The 24,990-nt window shown below is 35.1% G+C and overlaps 1 protein-coding gene across 1 annotated transcript in view; it reads right to left on the bottom strand.

Annotated features, from left to right (window-relative positions):
* Cc2d2b (coiled-coil and C2 domain containing 2B) overlaps positions 1 to 24,990 on the bottom strand; it is a 92,091-nt gene that overhangs the window by 59,997 nt on the left and 7,104 nt on the right. Inside the window, exons 7-19 of the mRNA XM_047554393.1 lie at positions 24,724 to 24,860; positions 24,502 to 24,630; positions 21,437 to 21,646; positions 17,302 to 17,399; positions 15,987 to 16,127; positions 13,773 to 13,869; positions 13,450 to 13,568; positions 10,684 to 10,861; positions 6,484 to 6,634; positions 5,376 to 5,520; positions 3,175 to 3,313; positions 1,857 to 2,060; positions 505 to 597 (exon numbers count right to left, since the gene is read on the bottom strand). Of these exons, the coding sequence (XP_047410349.1) occupies positions 505 to 597; positions 1,857 to 2,060; positions 3,175 to 3,313; positions 5,376 to 5,520; positions 6,484 to 6,634; positions 10,684 to 10,861; positions 13,450 to 13,568; positions 13,773 to 13,869; positions 15,987 to 16,127; positions 17,302 to 17,399; positions 21,437 to 21,646; positions 24,502 to 24,630; positions 24,724 to 24,860 (1,841 nt within the window). The remainder of the gene's footprint in view (positions 1 to 504; positions 598 to 1,856; positions 2,061 to 3,174; positions 3,314 to 5,375; positions 5,521 to 6,483; positions 6,635 to 10,683; positions 10,862 to 13,449; positions 13,569 to 13,772; positions 13,870 to 15,986; positions 16,128 to 17,301; positions 17,400 to 21,436; positions 21,647 to 24,501; positions 24,631 to 24,723; positions 24,861 to 24,990) is intronic.

The raw sequence follows: 24,990 nt of genomic DNA, 5'->3' as shown, positions 1-24,990 counted from the left end.
GTCTTGCCCATCCTCTGCTTCCCTCCCTCCTGGGCTTCCCCACACATTAAAAGATATATAGACATATATAAAAGAGAGAAGGGATCAGAAAAATAAGAGTTCTCTCATACCTCTTGTGTTTGTCCAAACAGCAAACTTATTATTAAAGCACATCCCAACTTTTTTTCCTTTTAAAAGTATGGAACAGGTAAAGAAGAGGTAAGAAGGACTGAGACCAGTGATAAAATATGCCTTCCAGTGATAAGGGGTGGGGGGCTTCAAGTGAACTTTAGGATGTCTGTAACATTCATGTTCGAACAGAGAAGACTGGGATGTGCTTTAAAGAATGAGTTCACTGGAAAGGAAGTAACCTAGCTCTGAAAAGGAACTGCGATTAGAAAGGGGATGGTAAGTAGATTTGTCCATCTGACTCTCAGGGAAAAGCACATAATACCATGTGTCCAGAAGACCAGTTTTCACAAAAGCAAATAAGCATACTGATAATAATTGTGTTGTTTTTGTTACCTTTTTCAGAAAATTAATAGAACTAATCCTTTGTGCAGTAATAGAATTCACATCTGAAATGGATATATCCTTCTCGACCTGACTTTCATACTCCTAAACAGAGAATCAAGTTAGTTGCACTTTCATGTTTCAAAGGTTTCACATATGACCTACTGCAATAAAATACTGCTATCCAACTCAGTTCATGTGTAGGAGGACAGTGGCCACACTCTGGCACTGAGAGAAGAAAACATCCAATTCTTTCACTGAAAATTGGCTGAAAAAAAGTTTAGGACTATATTCTATATTTGCTTCCGGGATGAGGTCATCTTTTGTATGGTACTGGTGATTCAGGTGCTCTACCACTGAGCTACATCCCCAGAACTTTAAATTCTTTATTTTGAATCAGGGTCTTGCTAAGTTGTCTATGCTGGCCTTCAACTTGAGATCTTCTTGTCTTGGCTTCCTACATAGCTGGGATTATAGGTGCTACCATGCCTGGCACAACTTGAGTTTTAAATGTAATGAACCCTGTATGATTTTGTTTATGTGGACATCAGAATCTAGTATCTTATTTAAGTTTGCTGACATCACCCTGCAGTGGTAATGTAACTGCATGCACAGGCATTTTCTTCAGAGATGGAAAAATAATTCCTTTCTTCTTGAACTACTTCTTAGCAAGCTCAAGTGCTAGGATTACTACAAGTGGTTATTTCTACAGGAATCATCTCTTATAATTCATCTATTTCAAGACTAGTGTTGTATTGATACATGTTTAACAGCAAATTCTTTCTAAGTGGGAGGAGAAGCTCCAATTTGTAGCATTTGCTGATTTATAGCATAAAAATTTCCCATGAGCAAATTTAAAGTAACAATATGAAATCACTAAAGTGGAGTTGGGATGGGCTCTCACCAGATGGTGCCAGCCAGTTGCAGCACACTGTCAAATAAGATGAACACTTATATATATGAATATATACATATGAATATATATATATATATAAAATAAAGATTCTGAAATTGAGATGTGCCTTATAATCAATGCATAAGTTAACTATAGTTATATTCCCTCCTCAGTCCCCCAAAGCTACTATTAAATTGGTAATGCATTTTAGGGTAACAAAAATAGAATTTGCATAAATTTGGAATATACCTAAAGGATTTTGGCTGTTAAATAGATTGTCCCAAGAACACTAAGTTGAAAAGCAAGCTAAAGATTTTTTGGAATTTAGGAGATGCCTAAAGAGAAGGGAGAAAACTCTATCTATAGATTATTAGTTTAAAAATATTAACAAAGAAATTAAGATAGGTTTAACAAAATAAAATATGAACTTTATCATACAATAAGCCATATTCAAATAAAAATCAGGTACCTGGGAGACTAAATCCGGAATCTCCCTATCATAGAGAGGCATTTGCTGCAAAAGGAAAATATCTAATTGACCTGCATTTCTAAGTTGTAAAAGCTGGAAACGTTTACTCTTTTTCATTTCTTCTTCAGAAACAAAGTTAAATTCATCTTGTAACTGCTCAAGACGGAAATAGTCTGAAATATCCTGCCCCTTATGTCTCATATACTGTAAGACACAAAAATGTAAAATATTTTCATAAAATACTATTTTTTAAATTTGAGTATTATTTCAAAACACTACTTCCCTTTCCTTGTCAACCGTGAGATTTAAGATTCACAAAGTAAGTAGGAATGAAGCAAGTGAATCTGTGTATAGAGATAAGACTAGAAAAACACAGAATCCAACTTAAAAGGCTTCCCAACCTTTTCTCAGCCATGACTTATACTGAAAATGAAAATATCATTTTGCACACAGAGTGAAAAGATGAGAGAGGACTTGTATCTGGTTGCCCTAAGAGTTGAGGAAGGATCAGTATTTTTGTACACCTGTAACCAATTCTGCCCATCATTTGGGAAGCTCTGATCTATGAAAGCTTAGTTGCAATAATCTAATTAATGGAGTTGCTTTATTCAACAAATGCAAATGAATGGTTAGTTGCCATCAGAGAGATAAAGATTTATTAGCTGTGGTTTCATAAGGAAAGATATAATACATGAAGAAATAAAAGGCAGAAGAGTCATAAGAGTTTATTTGAAAGGAAGAAAGAAAGAAAGAAAGAAAGAAAGAAAGAAAGAAAGAAAGAAAGAAAGAAAGAAAGGAAGGAAGGAAGAAAGGCTGCAGGAAAGCAAGAATACATGTTTAATGCTAATTAGACTTACAGGGTGGATAAGACAGCTATTACAAATGCAATGGCATGAATGTAGGTATAAAGAAAGCTCATGTAGATTTACAGAGCAGCTCAGTTGACTCTAAGGAAAAATAAAAGTGACCAGATAATGGAGTTTGAGGGAAGGAGTGCATCTATAAGTCATTTTGATATCTTTAGTGCCCAATAATATGGTTGGCACATAACAGGTGTACCACGAATATTTGCTAAATATGCTGTGGGCTGTTAAGCAGTGGCAGAGCACAAACCATCAGGCCGAAAGTAATTATTTCAGTTGCTGCATTTCTAATTGCCTTCACAATACTGAAAACTGGTTGAAAATTCTGTCCTCAAATTTGCCTTCACATGTCTCCTAGTGCCTAGAAAAATATACAGCAAACTATGGGAAAGCATAAGGGAGTAGAGCTTAGGAAATCAAGTATTGTTATAGTGTTATTATTTGCTATAACTTACTGTAATGAATTCCACTAAGTCAGAATATTCTGGATTATTTGGATCAATTCTGACTTCATTTGCCCATTCAAAAAGTTTCTGTGCATTAACCAGCCAGGGAATTCCAGGAATGCTTCTTGCATCTACATTCCTTAAGACACTAACAGAGAAAATACTTCAGGAATTTGCATACAATATGCAGGTTGTACATCATTATACAGGTTAACACTACCTACCCACATTCTGGGCATTTAAAGCTAAAATCTATCCATCTTTGTATTTAAGGATAAAAACAGAAGGATTAGATATGTATCTCCTAACTTTTCTCCCATTTTTACTTTATGATAGTTTTTTTGTTAAATGTCTACTCTCCTTAAGAGAGAACAAGATTCTTAAGGATAAGTTCTATAAAAATTCATCTTTGTCATTTGCTTTGTGGAGCAACTAAAATATAGAAGATGCTTAAGTGAATGGTATTGATTGGATGTATTCTGTAAACCCTAAGCATAATAAAATTATTAAATATTTTCTTTTCATAGGATGCACAGTATTAAAATTTAATTCAAATAACTGCTTAAGCAAAATTAAGGAAGTACACAATATTTTAAAAAAAACCCTTTATCTTTGTAGTTGAAATATCAGAGAGCAATGCAATTAAAGTGGGCACTATGGGCTAGGGATCATATGATCATATGAGACTATCTTCAAATATTGAGGCTAGATTCATAATATGTTCACAACCAATTTTAGCTATAGACTAAGTATAGAAGGAATTCAACCCCAAAGATTTCTTTACCACCATGGATTATCCAGTTAATCTCTTTAGACATGATTTGTTTCATCATGTGCAAGCAGAAGAATTTCTAAGATCCTTTCTATAAAGAATTTGACACAAAATTTTCCAATTATAAATTTGGATACCATAAATATAGTTCTGACACAGATTCAATAATGCTTTAGACCAAACATAGACACAAATTTTACACTGTCTTCTTTTCATCAACATCTGTTCATATTTCTATGAAGAGTCTTCTGAAGCAATTATTAATAAAGACAGTGTCTGGTATGGTGGAATGTAAGCAAATTACACAGGTGAAGTTCAAGTGATCTCCTTTTCTTTTACTTCATATTTCTGCCCTCATGGTTGAATTTTTTTGATATGTTTGTCATAAGAAATATTTTGGACCTGAAATCATGTAACAAAATTAGCTTCTTCTAGGAATAATCTTAGCTCAGATCCCCTAGAAAACAGGGCCTGAGGCAAAGTTTAAATATATCAGAGAGAGAAACTTATCCCATTATGTTTCTTTCTTTTTTTTTTTTTTTTTTTGTGTGGTGCTGGGGATTGAACCCAGGGTCTTGTGCATACAAGGCAGGAACTCTACCAACTGAGTTATCTCCCCAGCCCCCATTACATTCTTTTAAAGAAAGGAAATCATTGGTTCTCTATATAGCCCCATGATTTGTCTCAGAGAAAGTAGTAAAAACCTCAAGTCTGATTACAAAGACTCCCTGAGGTGCTTCTATAGGTGTTCAGCTGTGGGTTGTGGGAAAATCCCTGTCATCAGTGTGTCCAACCAGACACCAAGTGAGCAACACAGTCTCTTGGCTCAAGACCAGTCAAAAAATTGAAGATGTCCACTCCGCAGATGGAAAGCTGGAAGTACACAAGGGGCATGTGAAACTCCGGGAACACAGAATAAAATTTCTAGGATTTGCCTTCCGGCAAGTTGATTATGCATAAATGATTCTCTGCTAATCTAGAATGATTGGGAGATTTAAAAGCTCCAAAAGTAAAATTCTGGGGAGTCTTGGTCTTTGCCTACAAATGAAGAGCTATGGAAATGCATTTCTCATCATCCTTGTGGCTAAAATTCTAAGCATTGAAGAGATATATCCTCTTACTTATAAATGCACTTAACTGACTTAGTAGAGTGATTTAAATAAAGAAATCCAAATAAACTAAACTGCTTTATTGTAGCTTGAGTTTTCCCTTTTTTATATATTTTGTATGATGCCTTCTTGAGATGTGGCATTCTTTTTCAAACATACAAGTTTATTACCCACAAAAAAGAAAAGAAGGAAAAGAAGGAAGAAGAGGAAGAGAAGAGAAACAAGAAAAAGAAAAGAGGAAGAGGAGGAGGAGGAAAGGAGGAGAGGAGGAGGAGTAGAAGGAAGAAGAGGAGGAGGAGGAGGAGGAGGAGGAGGAGGAGGAGGATTACCTATAGTACGCAGATCTTGACTGTGACATAGGTATCAGAGGAATACCATTTTCATCTAAGGCCCATGATAGAGAATAGCTAAGTTTTCCTGATGTCAAAAGACAAAGTTCTTCAGTTTTATTTCCCTCAAGAAGGAAAGGCACATCTATTTATAAAAGGCATTAAAAACATGAATTTTTAGAACATGTTCAGTTGGAACACAGATTCTGATTTCTACTTGTAGAGCTCTAGGAACACAAAGAAAGTTCTGTCTGACCCCAGCTCTTATCTTTGCACTCCCTCATCTCCTCTCTAAGATACCTCAAGGGAAACTGTTCAGACAGACTACAAAAAAGAGAGGAAAATATTGAGCTGAATACATAGGGTTGAGTGTTTCTGCTTTACTTCTCTTATGCCTGGAAGTTCCATAACCATTCTTTCTCGGAATGGCTTCCAGCAAGAAAGGACCATTGGCAGCAGAAAAAGGGCATGTGAGTTACTCTTTCTCCCTTTCCCTATATTCCTTAGTCTTCTTTCAACATTTTTCCCCTCAGTCTCCAGAAAGTTTAACAATACAAAAAAAAAAAAAAAATACTTGAAACTTCTGCTAAGTTCCTATTACTCCCTAAGTTTTTCGAGTCCTCAGTCTTTCCTCTTGGTCTCCTCCACCCTGTCTTCCTGCTTCACGTGGACTCCAGGCAGACTACATCCGTCCTCATCCTCTGTCCTTTCCAGGCTCTTTTACTACTTCTCTTTTTCTGTCTTTCTTGCTCACTTGTTCATACCTCCTTCCTTTTCACCAGATGGGCACAAGTGGTTGAAAAACCCCGAGGGTGGAAAGAAAGGAATCTTAGGAAGGAGGAGAGGAAAAACGTTCTCGGAGATGTGCCAACTTAAATATAATTGCATATAAAGAGTAAGATCAGTGCAAAAATAAGTGGACGGAAACATCCCTTCTTGTTTTCCTTTGTCCTTTCCTCAGTTCCTCTCTCTTTCCTTCCTACCTTCCTTCTCTTTTCTCCCTTTCCTACATAGTTTGGAGATTAACCCACATGTTCTGGAGCTCCTTAGGATCATTTATTACTTATTCACAAAACTGGGGGGTAAGAAACATTTTTAATAAACTCACTGCTTCCTACTTCTCCATCCACAGGAATGACCAGTTTATCGGAACTAAATTCTATATATTCCAGGACAGTTTTGCCTTTCACCTCTGTGTTGTTAGGTAAAGGTAAGTACAGTTTTGCCAGTAAGCTTGTCCTTTTACTTATTTCATAAACCTAAATATAAAAGAAATGGTTGATAGCTCACTGAAAATACAAAACACAAAAGTAAAAGAAAAAATATAAGGACCATCAATAAGATATTTATATTCATTTTTTATAATACTAGACTAAAAATTAGATATTGCTCTATAAGATTTCATCACAGGATTAAATGGAAAGTAGATAATCATGATCTTATAAGTGTAATGACTTTTGCTGGTTTCATAGAAAATGAGCTGAATATGAGGCTTACAAATATAGTATTGAGAATACACATATAACAAAATATCCCAATAACCTAACTTTTGTGTACATATAACACAATGCCCTAATGCCTTATGTTTGTATATCTTAAGTTCTTGTATTATTCTTCCCATATTACAAATAAAGAAATGGAGGTCTCATACAAAACTGTATTAGTTTTTATTGTGATTGAAACCCAGGTTGAATTACTTAGGAAAAAGGAAGAGTTATTGGCATGAAATCTAAGGACAAGTTAAATAAGCTATGGGAGTTGGGAAGGAAGGAAAGTACTAAAAGAAGAAAAAGGGAGGTGCTGAATAGACAGCCCCACAGAGGTCCACTGGGCAGGAAACTCAGGTCTTCTGATTCTATACACTGTGTTTTCTCTACAACTTCACATAAGTTCACTGCCATCCTTAGAAGCCTAACTCTACCAATAGAAAAGAATTATTTTGACCTAGACTGTGTTGTCAGTGCTTGGGGAAACAGTGATAAATGCTTTAAAATGAAGAAAACCAAGGTGGGGGTGGGGGTGGGGCTTCCCCTTGAAAGACAAGGAAGGAAGCTTATCAAAAGGATAGCTGATTAGTCCAGAAGACAGAGGAAAAGGAAAGCCAAAGAGGTCAATATTTCTTCTGGTTGCTACTTCCTGATGAGAATGAATTTAAGCCAACACACTGGTCCCTTTGACCAAGGCATTCCTAATGCAGAAAAGTTTGGTTTGTAGGAGTCGTAGGTCTGTGAAATAAATTTCTTATTGTAAATCAGTAAATTAGCTAAGAGAAAATGAAGAGGTAAATAAATTCGGATGTTGAACTGCCATTCTGATTTTACAGATCGGCCTCATCGATTTGCTTAGCGTATCCAGATGCATTCTCAGTGGACTGTCAGATCCAGGTTTGAAGACTGCAGGCTAGAGACCAGGCCCTGGAAAGGGCTGAAGAATTCCACCTGGTGCTCTCTCTCTTTCTGCTTCCTGCCTGTCATGAACTGAATGGCTTTCCTCCGTCACACCCTTCCACCATGATGTTCTGTGTCATCTCGGGTCCACAGCTATGAAGTTAGGTGACTATGGACTGAACCTCTGAAACCCTCAGTGACCAACATCTTCCAATGACTGACTGACTATGGCAAGTTAATTAACTCCTCTAGGCCATTTTGAAAAAAAAAGTTCCAAAGGATTTGCAAGCAAAGGAGGTAAAATGCAGACTAGCTTACTTTTCTCAAGCTCCTTAAAATCTACTATTCTTAACCGAGAGCACAGTCAGTCGTTGTATAGAACCATTTGATCTCTGACTCAGAAAAATATCAAGAGAACGATTCTATTAACATACCCAACTGTTAGAAATTCACTGCAAAGATAGCTAAAATCCTGAAAAAAAATTATGGGAAACACTCTACTTTCTAAGAAGACATAGAAGCCAAAAACAAACAAATGAAACCTCTTTTTCCCTTTGGAAAAATTTCATCCTTTTTCCAGAGCTCGTGCTAAGGTAGCCAGGAGCTCTTCTAGCACTGTGGTTCTTGATGAGTTAAAACAAAGAAACAAAGAAAAAAGTACACTTCCTCCAGGGGGGAAATTGTACCTCTCATAAAACTCTGTCTTGGTTACAACCTTAAACTTCTGCTCTATAGTTCTTTTGCACAAATTTTGCTCACGCTTTCTCCTTTGGTGCCTTGAAATATAAATGTATGACCACCTTGTCCTTTATTGTCTATGTGAAAAATCAGATATATTAATATGCCAAATGAAGTGAAAAAAAAAAAAAAAGCAATTCCACCTGGTGCGGTCTCCCAGAGACAGTCTCTAACACCACCCATGGCAGTTGTCGACACCGGGTGGCTGCAATGGCATGTCTTACAAGTGTCAAAATGAAAATGGGCACTGTAAATGGGGAGACTAGGCCCAAAAGTTTAGAAGTAGGAAACTGAAAGTATGTGTGGGAAAAGACAAGTAGTTCAATTTGAATGAAGTGAAGAATGAGTACAGAGGAGTAGTAAGAAATTTAGGTTAAAATCTGTTCAACTAGGGCATATAGATTTATTTTACAGTTTTCATAACTGCTAATGGTTTAACTTATCTCTAACTAGGCTCCTTTCTCTCTCTCTGCATCTTATTTTGTTAGGGTCATATGATAAGCGATGGGATGATTGCAGGACTTGAAATACACATTTGCCTATTTCCTGAGGCAGATTTTAAACATCAAGTGCTTGAACTACTGCTACACCACAATTTATTTCCAGAACAATGGTAGGAAAGTCTGGTCAACATAATTTTTTGGTACTGGGAATGAACCCAGAGGCTCTTTTCCACCAATCTACACTCCTACCCCTTTGTATTCTTTATTTTGATACAAAGTCTTACTAAATTACTGAAGTTATTCTCAAATTTGTGATCCTCCTGCCTCAGCCTCCTGAGTAGCTGGGATTACAGGCATGTATCACTGTGCTGGGTTTGGTCAGCATATTTTTAAAGTAGGAATTTCAATAGAAGGATAGGTAATAGGAACTTGGGTAAATAAATAAAGAATAACGCATTTATCAGGAATAGAACAAAAATATTTTAAGCATTGCAAAAATAATTTTAAGTTAGATTTGAGGGGTTTAGAAAATAATATTCCCACAAGATAGCCTCCCCCACTCCCCAAGAAAAGCAGACGGGGGTAGCTTGGGAGAAGGGAGGAATCCTTTCCTAAAAACAATGGGCCCTGAAGGAAAGGGGTGATACTAAATGCTGGGCCCTGAACTTTGACCTTCCCCCATTACAAATTAGTCCTAAATGGATGTACAGCAAATATTGAAACTCTGGGAAACAATGGATCCCAGAGAAAGACAAGCAATGGGCAAGATTTGATTACTCATCCCTTGGGATCCGGGCTCCTATCTCCCCAGATAATAGTGAGTTTCAACCTTTTTACAACTACCGTTAAAGTTTTAACCTGTACAACTAGCCCCTGACTGTGCATTGGAAGCCATGACACATCCATGGCTTCCAATGATTAAACCATCTTCATTGTATTCTATAGAACCAAAATTTCCCCATAACTGACAGCCATTTTTGCGTCTGGAAAATGAGCCCCAATGGTGCCTGAGTCTGATAATGAATAAAAGGCTTCTCAGAATCTGCTGAGGTCAGCAACCATAGTTTCGTGCTTACAAGATTAGTAATTATAATCCTTTCTATGCTCCCAAACTCCATCTTCACACAAATAAATCCTTATTCTCTCCTAACTTTACTTTTAGGTCTAGCTTCAAATTTAACCCCTGTATTGGCCACAACAACTTAGTGTCTCTCCATTAATCGTTACCAATTTTCAAATTTTTAAATGATCTCATTTTCTTCTGCTTTTAGTGCCAGGGGTCTTTGGTCAGGGACCAAGAGTCTGTTGTATGTTCTTTCACTTGATTCTTAAAGGGATCAACATTTTTAAAGTCAAGAACAAATACAGCAAGACTGAAGCCATCCAATCAAGGTTAGGGAAATGTATAGAAATCATTCAATGTTCTTGGTTGTTAGGCAACTTAAACTTTAAACAGCCTTCTTCCAACTCACTTGTGAATGAACAGTAGTGCTGCACATCAAGGTCAGCAGAAATTTTAGCAGGAAAGAAATATTTGAACTGACCACAAATAAAATAATTTTGTTTTTATGAAATAAAAGGCCATAGAGAGATGGATTATGTATTTATTAATTATACATAAATTGTTAACTATAGAAAATAGTCATTTTAATATAAAAATAACATCACATATAACAGTAGCTAACATGAAAAATTATGAATGGCAAAAAATAAGATATAAAAGTAATGACAATGGCATACCTCCAAGCAAATTGTTTCAGGCCAATATATTAACTGAATATTGAAAATTTGCTGAAACATTACTTTAAAATCAAGCTGTAGAGGAGATACTGAAGTGCAAGAAACCTGTTTATCATTGTAAAATATTTTAAGAAAATATTTAAGCTTCTGAATTCTGGCTCTTCTCTTTTGTTCTTGCCTAAAAATTAAATAAATCTTTAGATGATCCATGGAAAGCAGAATGGATGTAAAACATAGGTTTTTTTTCAAAATATATCTTAGTATGTTAAAAAGATGATCATTTTAGAGAACAAATGGTATCTTTAAGTCAAATAAGACCTGCCTGTATGTGGATAAAAATTTCTCCTTCCTAGGCAGATGTTTTTAAAGAAAAATGTATACTCAAAAATAGAAAGAGAACTAAAATCAGGGTACTATAAATCATTTAGCTATTTATTTTACTAAATTAGACTTATAGCACTTACCCACCAGATGTCTTAGGAGAAAATGAGAAACTTGGGCAGGGGTGGGGGGACTTGTATCAAGAATTCAAAACTGTTCTCTAAATTTCATGATACATTACACACACACACACACACACACACACACACACACACACACAGAGAGAGAGAGAGAGAGAGAGAGAGAGAGAGAGAGTTAGTTTTCAATAACTTCAAAGATGTGCAACAGGCAATAGGCCTGCTATTGTCCCCTTAAAAGGTCTTTGTAAATCTCCTAGGCTTTGGGCTGTGCACCCCTTTTCTCTAAGACAGTGGAGAAGCCATTCTTTCTCTGAACCCAAAGATCAGAGAGACAAACCAGGTTACTTCCCTGAGGTTTCTATGGAAACACTTACTGAAAACGAAATGATCCATGAGTGATCCTAGAGCCCTCCATCTATCTGTCCATTCATTCACCCAACCAACATTTAAGGAGCATCTTCCCAGCTGCAGGGCAACTGACACAATGATATTTAAGATTTGATCCCCTTTTTGAGAAGGGAGAAAACTTGTTGAAAGATAAGCCCTAGGTTGAAACTTAAAATTCCCTTCTACTCCCCCATCCCTTGCCCCCATTGATTATCCTAGGCACCCAGAATCTCCATGCCTACTTACTATCTACCCATCTTCTCTGTAACCTTCTCAGGTTAGGGGACAAAAGGTGTTTCTTCCTATCTCCCTGTTAGTCTCTTCTGATCATCTTCCCAATTATCTTCAGAGAAATATCTAAGTGAAAGTTGCCCTTTATGCTACCTTCTAGAAGTAGTTTTAACAATGAGCTCATTACTCAATTATGAAAATTTGTTAATTCAGGATTATATTTATCTTCAGGAAATCTTTCCTTTTTCATTGGTAAACCATTCTTAATTTTTCCTCAATCTCTGTATTTATTTCACCTCACTCCTTGATGTCAACATATTACTTTTTTTTTTCTAAAGAAACACTTTTTATTCAGCTGGATATTTAAATGGACAACAACTCTACCAGATGGTTGTAAAAAGATTATAAAGCATTATATTTCCTTTTGTCTTGGCTTCCATTAAGTTTCAATCCAGATTTTCTAGCACTAGTATCTTCTTCCAACTCATTGTCCTCTTTCCCTCCAGCTTACATTTTTATAGTTCCTGTTTTCTTCCCCTCATTTAGATAATGCTTTTGTATGCTCTCAGGCACTTACTGGGAAGAAGGTGGTCGTTTCACTGTTGCACTTCTCTAGTTAGAAAGACTGGTGCTCAGTGTGCCTTTGTGTCTGCTACTCTTTTAAAAATCTTTTTTAGTTGTAGATGGACGTAAAAATTTTTTTCTTAATGTGGTTCTGAGGATTGAACCCAGTGCCTCACATTTGCCAGGCAAGCACCTCTCCCACTGAGCCACAACCTCAGCCCTGTGTCTGCTACTCTTAAGGTTCACTTTTTTTTTTTTTTGTGGTGCTGGGGATTGAACCCAGGGCCTTGTGCACTCGAAGCAGGCACTCTACCAACTGAGCTATGTCCCCAGCCAATGTTCACTTTTAAATATAACTACCAATGGATATAAACAGTTATTGAGTATCCACTACATTCCAACTCTGTGCATTTTCACAATACTCCAAGATGGAAGAGTACAAAGTTTCCTATGGGATAGAGATATTGAGGAACTGGATTTAGTTCAGGGCTCTGAGTTGCCATAGCCTCTTTAAGGGAGATTGGATCCACAGACCTAGCAGATGAGAGAAGTGGGTTATGTATGATGCTAGTTTTTACATAATTTACAGGTGCATAGTTCAAAGAAGTTACAAGTGCGCTAGAATGAAATTTGTACTGTCAAAGAAGGGTCCTCTTGATAAGAATAGTTTTTAAGAGAGCAAGGGGGTCCTTTCACAAGCACAGATGATAGTATAATCTTGTTTTTTTTTTTTTTGAAAAACAGTTTTATATACCACCTATCTATATATGAATAAAAATTACTATCCTAACAAAACAAAAATGACTAATATATTAAGCTTACTAGTGAAGTCATGATAGCCTTTATGGCAAGCCAAACTGGCTTTTGTCTCACTTCAGGTCACATATTAGATGTGTGGCCCTAGGCAATTGAACCTTCCATAAGCATGCATTTCCCCACCTCTAAGATGAGGATAACATCAGACTCCACAGAGCTATGGGGATTGTCAAATATGAAAATGCTAAAAAAAAAAAAAAAAACCTCAGCAGTGTCCTGTTTATGGTACTTACTCAAGAAATAATTATTAAAATCTATAAAATTAATAGACTATATAATGAAAAAATAATTCTTTAAAAATGCTTACAGTGAACACTTGGATAAATGTGTTAATTCAGCTGTGAAGGAAAGTTGTGGCATCAAGGTAAATGACTCTATTCTTTCATTTTCTGTTTCTTTAAGCTCTGATGCTAAATATAAGAGGCTCTAGAAATCAAAAAACAAATATATAACTTATGCCATGTACATTCATTATTTAGGACAATTATTCTTAAAATTAAAGTTTGACTTCTTCATTTATCATTTTGTTAGATATCTGTTACATATATCAAGATTTCCTGTTTTGCAAACAATGACATACTGTATTTAGTTTAAGATGAGTTGAATGTTATTTTGCAATTAAAAAATCACCTGTTTTTCTCTACTCTTAAGTGCTTTTCCTTCAGTTTTCTTCTTAGCCTCAGGCATTTCTGTTTGTTCTTGCTTATCAAATTTATTCATTTTTGTCCTAATTAAGAATAAATAGAATTATTTAAAGCATAAATAATAGAGGTATTTGAGTTGTTAGAGGTCTTACCAAAACATACATGTACAAACACACTCACACAAAACCAATCTCTTACAACAAATTCTTTTATAACCTAAGGAAATTATCAATGATAAATATAAAAAAGCCCTTCCTAAGCTTGTTCTGTTTTCACATATTTATCCTTACTTAGAAAATCTACCATTAGCATTTACAGTCCTTTTCCAAGGATATCAAGAAAACTTTCCTCTGGTGAGAATAAATAACCAAAGGAATAGGGTGATATATCTAAAGGGCACACCACATCTCCTCTCACTTTTTTCTCCTCTCTTGTTTAAGTTATGAGACTATGACCAGGTATAAAGGCAATGACCAGCTATTAAGTGTAAAACATAGCTATACTCCTTGGTGCTTATGTATAACCAGTAAGCAATTACTGACATCAGTAGTAATTCTGCTGCAATTAGTATTAGCTAATTCTTACACAGTATTTACTATGCACCAATGTTCAAAGAACTTTATGCATATTAACTCATTCCAGTTTTACATTGTTGTGAAGTGGGTACTATTATTATTTCTTTTTTATTAGTTCAACAAAACTCCACTTATTCAGAACCCTTTCAGAAAATAAATGACCTAGAAGTTGAGTTTTCCTGATAGCTTAAGGATTTTTGTACATCCCAGTAGAAGATTTCATTATTTAGTTTTAAGCTTTAAGAGGAAAATCATCTGGAAAGATATTATATGCTCTCTTGTGAGTATCAAGTGATTCAGCTATTTTGGAAAACTGTCTAGCAGTTCTTCACAGGGTTAACTACAGAGTTACCATTTGACCTAGCAATTCCTCTCCTGGGTATGCCCAAGACAAATGAAAACATGCTCACACATCAGGAGTGACTGTTAAGGGGAAGATGGTTTCTTTTGGGAGTGGTTAAAGTGTTGTAAGGTTACACTGCGATGACTGTTTTGGAACTGGATATATTAGAAACCACTGAACTGCACACTTTAAGTGGGTGAGCTGTATGTTATATGAATTATATCTCAATAGAGCTGTTTAAAAGTATTCTAGAGAAGTGAATGTAAGCCCAGGTCCAATGGGAAAGCTGAGTGTTAAATGTCAGAAAGAAAAAAAGGACCTTAGGTAGTATCAAGAGTTCAGAATAATGAGAACAGAAACTGGTGGTGAGCAGGCAATAGGTCCACCTATATTATCTATAGCTCTTCCTTCTTGCACAGGGGCTCATGATACATAGGTGTGTAAAGTTGGTTTAAAAGATTAGAGTCAAGTTATCAAGTTTACATTAATTTAATTCTAAGATAAAGTTCCATGGTGGGCTTAGCTTTAGAAACTGTCAGATGCAATTTTGCCAAAATCTACTGCAGCAGAAAAAATATCAACAAAATAAACATCTTTCCTAATTGCCTGAAATTACACTGAACTTTTTAGAGTTTTGAAAAAGACTTAGGATAATGAGTTGTGGGGAGGGAACTGGCCATTTCACTATGGGTTTGTAAGTAACTTAAGTGATTAATAAATTTAGTTTTGAACTGTAATTACATCTCTTCCAGTAGATATGTTTTTTTTACAACTTTAGCCAATTACCTAAAACGTTTCACCTAGAAGTATGATTGTGGAGTCTATTTTAAACTTTCTTAAAAAGTACCAACTGTTACCAAGATGACTATCATTTTGCATTCCCACCAGCTATCAATCAAAATGTCTGCTTCTCAGTATCCTTAGCAGTTATTTGCTAACCTCTTTCTTGTCACTGTTTGGGATTTTAGTCACTTGAATAGGTGTGTAGTGGTATTTCACTGCAGTTTGAATGTAAATTTCTTTATTGATATGACAATGATATTATTTATTTTTTCCTGTGTTTATTTGCCATACATATATCTTCTTTAGTGAAGTGTCTGTTCAAAACCTTTGCCCATTTTTAAGATGGGTTGTCTTGTTACTAAATTGTAAAAACTGTTTATGTCTTCATGATACAAATCCTTTGTTGACTACAAGGAATAGTTGTCTAACTTCAAGAATTCTCACTTATTCATGAGCAGTTTCTCAGAGGACCATAAGAGTAAATAGAGCAGTCACTTACCTCTGAAACTGTAACTTTATTGGAGTGCTTGTAAATCCTTGACGTAGTCGCAGGGATTTTATCTGTTTCCAGGTCTGTAATATATTGTGTAGCAGGGAGAGGTCCTTTTCTTTTTCTAAGTCATACAGCCATTTTGTGTTACTACAATAATGGCAGATCAAATATATGTTGGTGCATTAAAACTGTAAGTCATTAAGAATAGTCTGGAAGAATGTGTTAGAACTACTCCTCTAGATACCCTTTACCTTACATTTTTTTCCCATTTTACTCACATCTGAAACCCCTGTTGTCTTATTTTAAAAATTTTACCCACTGAAATTTCATCATTAAAAAATAATTCCTTGAAGGTTTTTCACTATTCAAAAGTGCCCTGATAAAATAAAAATTCTCCTGAAAAAGGAAATATCCTACCTTGAATTCCACAAGATCCTGCAGTACCAAAAAAATAAGAAGGATAGTGGAAGCAAAGAATAGTGAAAGAAAGAAAGAAAGAGAGTGGAAAACCCATGCATTTGCTGGAGAGGATGAGGAGAAAAAGGAACACTTTTACACTCTTGGTAGAACTATTAATTTATACTAATAATTTGTACAACCACTATCAAAATCAGTATGGAGGTCCCTTAAAGGACAAGGCATGGAGCCATCTATGACCCTTAGTGTTTGTCCTGAGGAATTAAAGTCATCTTACTACAGTGATACATGTATGCCTATGACACAGTCACATCAATATTTATAGCAGCACAATTCAAAATAGCCAGACTATGGAACTAGCTGAGGTGTCCATCAATGAATGGATGAATAAAGGAAAATGCAGTATGTATACATAATGGAATTTTATTCATGCATAAAGAAAAGTGAATTTATGTCATTTGCAGGAAAATGCATGGAACTTGAGACCATCATGTTAAGTGAAGTAAGTCAAACTCAGAAGACCAAGGATCAGGTTTTCTCACATATGTGGAAGTTAGAGAGGATAAAAGAAAAGAAAGGTGAGGGTAGATCTCCTAAAAATCAAGGAGCTAGATCAGGAGAGGAGAAGGACCAAAGGGCGGAAGGCAGGGAAAGAGTGGGGAAGCAGTCAGTGAAAGATTGCTGAAATATAATATTATAATTGGTCAAATTGTATTGTTATATTGTATGTATGTATGAATATATAATAACAAATCTTTTCAATATATACAACTATAATACACCAATAAAAATGCAGAAAAAGGAGTAGAGCTCTTATACTTTTTCTTATTTTATATATTCCATTTCAAGTGCAAAACCAAAGTTACTTAATGTTTGATTAATATATGAATGGTTCAAAACCTACTTTATCTGCCAATAATAGTCTTGTAACGATTTTCTGGTAAGCGGATCTATTTCAAAATTTTCATTTGCTAATTGGATGGCATTTGTCAGTGCTTTCAGCTACAACAAAGAAAAAAAGCCATTACTCCAATTCACCTGTAGGTTTATACGTGTGCAGCGAAAGCATAAATGTGTAACTTGTTTGTGTATTATTGTTTTGTCTTCCAAAATATATTTTATATAACCACCTTGGGTCAGAATTGAGAAGAGCCTCAATATCTAAGAATAAACATCAGTAATCAGTTCATCAATTGATATAAAGAAATGCCATTGGTAGCAGATCAAGCACAGGTACGTATCTTATCTTCCACCTAAAATATCATGGTTACAGAAAAAAATTTCTGTCTATATCCATAAATACACTGCCATCATTGGATCCACACTTGAAAACCTTATCGATAACTATCTGTGCCTTTCTATGACAGTATAAATGTATAATTGTAGGGGTACCAGGCTAGCTCAGGCACAGGTAAGAGCCGTGGAGTCAAGACCCAGACCCCAGGAGTTGGGTAGAAGCAAGCTTATGGTGAGCAGCCTGCAAACTCGTTTACTGCAGGAAAAACCTTACATTTTATAGACTTTTTGCCCAATCACAATGTGCCACGGGGGATCAGACCACCAGGACCCTATACAGGTTCCCTTGGTAACACTAGGTCAATTTGGGGGCAGTTGTTTACTTTCCAAAGTGGCCAGAGCAGAATACTCCTCCCCGTAGGTATTTCTGATGGGCGTGAATGTGTGAAAGTTTTCCTTTTACATACTTGAGACGTTCACAGCTGCTAGCCAAGACTTAGGATTTCTCTCAACATATAACAACATAGGAAAATAAGTAAAAATAAAATCAAGAAAGATGATATACAGTAGAATATATAAAACTGCTATGTTAAACATATTTCCATAGAGAAATAAAACTGACAAAAACTATATTCTAACAAATGATCCTGGGAATACTGGAAATCCATATGCAACAGAATGAAACTAAACCCCTATCTCTCACCCTGCACAAAAATCAATTCAAAATGGATCAAGGACCTCAGAATCAGACCACAGACCCTGCATCTTATAGAAGAAAAAGTAGGTCCAAATCTTCAACATGTCGGACCAGGATCAGACTTCATTAACAGGACTCCCATAGCACAAGAAATAAAAGCAAGAATCAATAACTGGGATAGATTCAAACTAAAAAGCTTTCTCTCAGCAAAGGAAACTATCAGCAATGTGAAGAGAGAGCCTACAGAGTGGGAGAAAATATTTGCCACTCATACTTCAGATAGAGCACTAATTTCCAGAATCTATAAAGAACTCAAAAAACTCTACACGAAGAATACAAATAACCCAATCAACAAATGGGCTAAGGAAACGAACAGACACTTCACAGAAGAGAATCTACAAGCAATCAACAGATATATGAAAAAATGTTCAACATCTCTAGTAATAAGAGAAATGCAAATCAAAACCACCCTAAGATTCCATCTCACCCCAATTAGAATGGCGATTATCAAGAACACAAGCAACAATACGTGTTGGCGAGGATATGGGGAAAAAGGTACACTCATACATTGCTGGTGGGGCTGCAAATTAGTGCAGCCACTCTGGAAAGCAGTATGGAGATTCCTCAGAAAGTTTGGAGTGGAACCACCATTTGACCCAGCTATCCCACTCCTTGGCCTATACCCAAAGGACTTAAAATCAGCATACTACAGAGATACAGCCACATCAATGTTCATAACTGCTCAATTCACAATAGCCAGATTGTGGAACCAACCTAGATGTCCTTCAATTGATGAATGGATAAAGAAACTGTGGTATATATATATATATATATATATATATATATATATACACACAATGGAATATTACTCTGGCATAAAGAATGATAAAATTATAGCATTTGCAGGCAAATGGATGAAAAAGGAGAATATCATGCTAAGTGAGATAAGACAATCTCAAAAAAAAGGAAGAATGATCTCGCTGATAGGCGGATGATGACACATAATGGGGGGTGGGAGGGGTTAGTGTTAGGGTTAGGGTTAGGGTTAGGGAGGGGGCAAGAATGGAGGAAGGAAGGACTATATAGAGGGAAAAGAGGGGTGGGATGGGTGGGGGGAAGGGAAAATAACAGAATGAATCAAACAACATTACCCTATGTAAATTTATGATTACACAAATGGTATGCCTTGAATCCATGTACAAACAGAGAAACAACATGTATCTCATTTGTTTACAATAAAAAAAACTATATCCTAAAATCCGTGTAGGAAAATTTGTCAGTTAAGGGTAACTTATGGGAACTAGAGTCAAGACAACTTTCACTGGAAGACAAAAGAAAGAACTTAAACGAATCGGAAGACACTATATTCCAGGATGAAGAAATCCAATTTTTATAAAGACAAAATTTATTTCAAAATTAATATAACAACCACTATCATGTATAAGAACCAATAAAAATAAAACATTAATATAACAGTAAAATGTAATCACAATAAACATGGTAACAGGAATTTTAAAATTTTAAATTTTTAAATTTTTTAAATTTCAAAAACACTCTAGAAATGACAATAATGAGAAGGCACTTATCCCATGACATATCACAGTTTAATAACTAAATATCATAATGAAAATAGAATAGGACTAGACAAATATGTTGGTGGAATAAATAATCCTTAAATAAGATTATATAAATATGTCCAGCTGGTTTATGATAAAGGCAGTATTTGAAGTCAGTAGAGAAATGATGCTGCTTAGCTATTAGGCTAACTTTTGGGGGGTTACAAATTGAGTTGGAATTCAGCTTTGCCCAAGACACAGCTATAAATTCTAGATAAAACAAAAGCCTAGAAATTATACACATACACACATATGCTTACATATCACAAAAATATACAGAAAGGTATCATTATAATTTTTGTCTGTTGGATATCAGGCACTATTGATTGCCCTTGAATGGTCATTTTTTTGGTTAGAGAATACCCATTACCTCAGAATCAATAACAATAATAATATATGTTATAAACAATGATCCTAAGAAGTTTTTATTTTATGCAGAGCATACTATATGAAAAAATAAACCTGGAATTTCTCTTTCTACATATAAATAGATAGTGTGCTATGAAATAAAATTGTTATTGCTAAATCAGACTTTAAAGATGAGAAAACACTATTGGAGAAAATTATATAAAGTAGAAATCTATAAATCAAGACAGTTTTTTTTTTTAATGACCTGTATCTTAACTTCAGAGTTCGTTCCTCCATTCATACAAACAATGGCTATAGTAAATGAACAGTTAGAATATTCAATATCTGTCTTATTCCAGTGTTGGTGGTGTTCATCTATTAAATTTCCTATATGATGGCTAATATGAAAATTAAATAAATTAAGTCCTATGTTTTTTGTATTTGTATCTTAAAAAGCAAACACTTATTAAGGTGCAGTTTCATGTCAAGCTTACTGAGATGTCTTGGTGACTGTAACAGAACTGACTGATTAAATACCTCACTAGGTAGGTATTTTATTTCAAAGGTATTCATTAGTTGAAAGAGATATATCAAAATGCCTTTCCTGAAAGAAACCCAGCAGAGAATTTAAACAAGAGGTACAAGTTTGTGAAAATAATCAATAGGTACCCGCTTTGACTCCTCTTCAAAATTTATATATCCTTCATGATGTCATTAAATGACTATTTGGATTAGTCACCCAAGGATTAGTCATCTGTCATATTTGGATTAGTTAAGACTTTTCAGTTTGACTTGAGATTCACAATCTCTGATTTTTTTTTTTTTTACCAAAAATTGTATTATAAAAGAGATACATGATTCTTTTAAGTCATAATCTTTTCAAATATTCTTCTTGAGTCAAAAGATTAACCATACCACTGATTAGTAAATCATTTATATGTGATAAATATCCTTCAAAATGTCTAACGCTGTCTCCTCAGTCTACTCCTACTTTCTTTTCAGAAAAATGGAAATCAAACCATTGTTCTAACTGGTTCAACATTTAGAATGCAAAGGGAAAATATTATACAGTAAGTTGATCTATACTAAGAACTTTTTCTGATTATTAAATGCTCAGTTCTAAAACAAAAAGCCATTCTTACCTTCTCATACAGCAGTTGAGATAAATTCTGTTGTTGTCTGTCCTGAAAACATTCATAAAACTGAAGCAGCCTAGCACATAATACTTGTTCTTTATTGAAGAGAGGATGATGGCTGAACTGCAAACCGACAATGTTGAGATCTACTTGGTACATTTCCCTGTGACCTTCCATTTTGCTCCTCAAAGAGCTTTCTAGGTCAGATTTTATTGCCTTTTAGAGAAAAATATGTATGTAATATTAATTTTATTCTATTTCTTTTTAAATTACAAGTTACATGTCAATTGTAGAAAAATCAAAAGATATGGAAAAATAAAAAATAAGAATTGGATCTTCTTTGAAACTAATTATGGCTTAGTTTCATAAAACATATTTGGATTACAGCATTTTAATCATATTGCTATGGACTATTGCCATCTACCTCACTATTGCTTACCAGTGGAAGTTGAACTTTCAAATTATAAAATGAAAAACATTTTCCTATAGGAACACATGACAGATGGTGCTAACTTTTGGGTTGAGTTTGGTTACATGATGGTGTATTGGTCATTTGTGGATCAGAGTTAAATGGTAATGACTTATTAAAGCACTGTTTCTAAATAGAGATACTGCTAGTCACTGGAAAATTCCCTTAAGGTATCTGGATCATCTAAGCAAATTCTACATTAGCAAATGCTCTTCCTATGTAAGACTGTCTCCATCTAGGGATACTAGATTGCCCCTAAATTAGTTGAAGTCTGTAGAACTTAAATTATATGCAAAATGATTCATCCGTGTTTTATCCACTATTTTAAATTTAAGCATGTGCATCTGATTGTGATTGGGTTTTGTGATTTAATTTGAGATTGGTGAGTTACTTAGCAGGTGGAGCCTAATCCAAGAGTACATAGCCACTCCCAGTAATTGCTGCGACTGTGTCCACCAAAGGAGAGCAATGAGCCCCTCTCCCTGGATTAGTCTGGTATAAAATGACATGTTTCTATAGTTTGAATATGGCTTGTCCCTGCTGAAACTCATGTTGAAATTCAATTGCCATTATGAGATATTAAGGGGTGGGATCAGGGAGGCCCTTATAGTGTGATTAGGGTTTTGCCCTCATGAATGAATCAACCTATTTATGTGATTAATGGGCTATCTTGAGAGCGGGACTAAAATAAAAGACAGTTTGGCTGGGTCTCTTGAATGCTCCTTGCCTCTCACCAAGTGATGATTTGGGTCATTTGAGAACACTGCCAACAAGAACATCCTCAGGTGCAGTTCCGTAATCTTGGACCAGAACAGTGAACCAAAACAAACCTATTCTATTTAAAAATTATGTGGTCTGTGGTATTGTATTTTTTGCAAGAGAACACAGACTAATATATACCCTCTAGTCTATACTATTGTAATACACCTGCTGTTACACTGAAGAAAGCGCTGTCCCACCTCAACCCACCAGAATGGCAGCTAAATTTCTGCCTACATACTCTTTCCTGATTTGGGAACCTTCCCTTCTTTCTCACTGAATTTCAGGGAGAATGGCCATAAGCCTTTTTTTTTTTTAAATTCATATTTGTCAAGTTTTTATTCTCTATGTAAGGGCCAACTCAGATTCCATCTAAGGGATTTAGTCAATTGGTTACAAACTGGTAAACTGAATCATCACCAGGAAAAACACCAAGTGGGAAAAACAGCTTCAGTTTTAAACAATTAAATTACAAATGAACTTTTGGAAATTAAAGTTCCTAAATGAGAGACGCCTGTTGTGTTAAGCAGATTCAGCACTGGATGAATGATAACTATGTTGCTGATTTGCTTTAGGTTTCTATTGGAGTGATATGAACCTTTGCCTTTGATCTTGTCTTATTCAGTACTCACTGTGGTACTCAGGAGCTAGAGGAGAGTAACAGATGGCAGAATTTCTAACAACAATCAAAGAAAGTGAGTTTAGACTGGAGAGCAAAAGTTACAGATAGAAGGGACTGTAGGCTTCAAATATCTGAAGAGGTATCTATAGGTGAAGTATTTTATGAGTTCTCTATTGGCCAAACAGGGTCAAATAAGTAGAAGTGATCAGGAGGCAGATTTTAATTCAACAACAGAAAACAATACACAATGAGAACTGTACTACACTCGAATAAATTCTTCTGGGAGGTACTAAGTCCCTGACACACTGGTTATAAGTAGCGATCAAGCTAAGGGGATTAAATAGGCTTCTTAGAAACAGATTAAGCGAGTCAAACCAAAAGCACAAAGATCATGGTAACAATGAATAAAAGCCCAGATAAAAGCACAAAAACAACCAGACATTAAGGAAATACCATTTACATTAACCATAATGGGTATGATTTAAAGGACAGACAATATCAACTACTGGTAAGAGTATAAAGCAGTTAACTCTCACAAGCTTCTAGTTTGTGTATATCTCCTATAGTCAATCGGAAAACTGTTTGGCCTTATATAGTAAATTGAACACATACAAACTTGTAGCCAGCATTTGTACTCTGAGATATTTACCCAACAAAAAATACATATACATGTATCAGTCAGAATGCATGTGCAGAAATTAGACAGCAGTGTTATTCGTAATAGATGATAACTGGATGCACCTTATATCAATAGCAGAACAGGTAAATAAGTAAATGCATTTTTTATACCATGGAGTTCTACATAGAAAAAAGTGAGCAAACTCTTGTTGTGCATGACATAGAGTACCTCGTTTATGATCCCATTCATGTGAAATAGGCAAAACTAACAGGTAAGAGTAATCTATAGTGGTAGAAGGTATATTAGTAATTACCTTAAATACCATTAACTCATTCATTACTTACTTTTATCAAATTAGGATCATATATAATTTTGTATCCTGCTTGTTTTACTTCACACTGTATTTTGAGTGCTTCCCCATATCATTAAATATTCACCAAGAACATAATCATAAAGGCCAATAAATAAATATGTCATCATATTAGTCATTATATTACCAGACTTAATATATTTAAAGGGTAAAACAAAACCACAGAAACACCACTTATAATTGATATTATGAGAATTTCAACCATGATTACAAATAAACTATTGCTGGTTACCTTCCTGTATATGGTCTTTAGTGCTGGATTTAAAGATTCCTTGCTTATATTTAGTCTGAAATTCCATGACTCTTTAATAGGATAAGGTAATGACAATATTTCTCCACTTTCTTCAAACCAACACTTTCCCTATCAAAAATATTTTTAAAATACATTGATTAAATATTTCACAAAAAACAAATGCCACACTGAGTGGTTTAGCCTCTTAGCTGGTGCACTTGCCTTTTCTAGTTTAAGTAGACGGTTTTCCATTTTGTTGCAGGTCTTTTTATATATTTCTGGCTTTCTCTGAATATAGAATCCTTCATCTTCTAAAATGCGTGGCATCATACCTTCTGGCAGTTTACGCTTGTTAGTCACTTAATAACAAAACTAAGGTGTTACTTTAAAGTCCAAAATAGAAGAACAAATACAGAAAACTTACTATGACTTTAGACCAATTTTTTTTATGAATGCAGCATACAAAGAAATGATTATCCTATAATATGA

This window comes from Sciurus carolinensis, chromosome 5 (genome assembly GCF_902686445.1).
Source record: "Sciurus carolinensis chromosome 5, mSciCar1.2, whole genome shotgun sequence".
In the NCBI taxonomy this organism is placed as follows: Eukaryota; Metazoa; Chordata; class Mammalia; order Rodentia; family Sciuridae; genus Sciurus; species Sciurus carolinensis.
The sequence above is the reverse complement of the archived record's forward strand: the minus strand, read 5'-3'. Positions and strand labels throughout refer to the sequence as shown.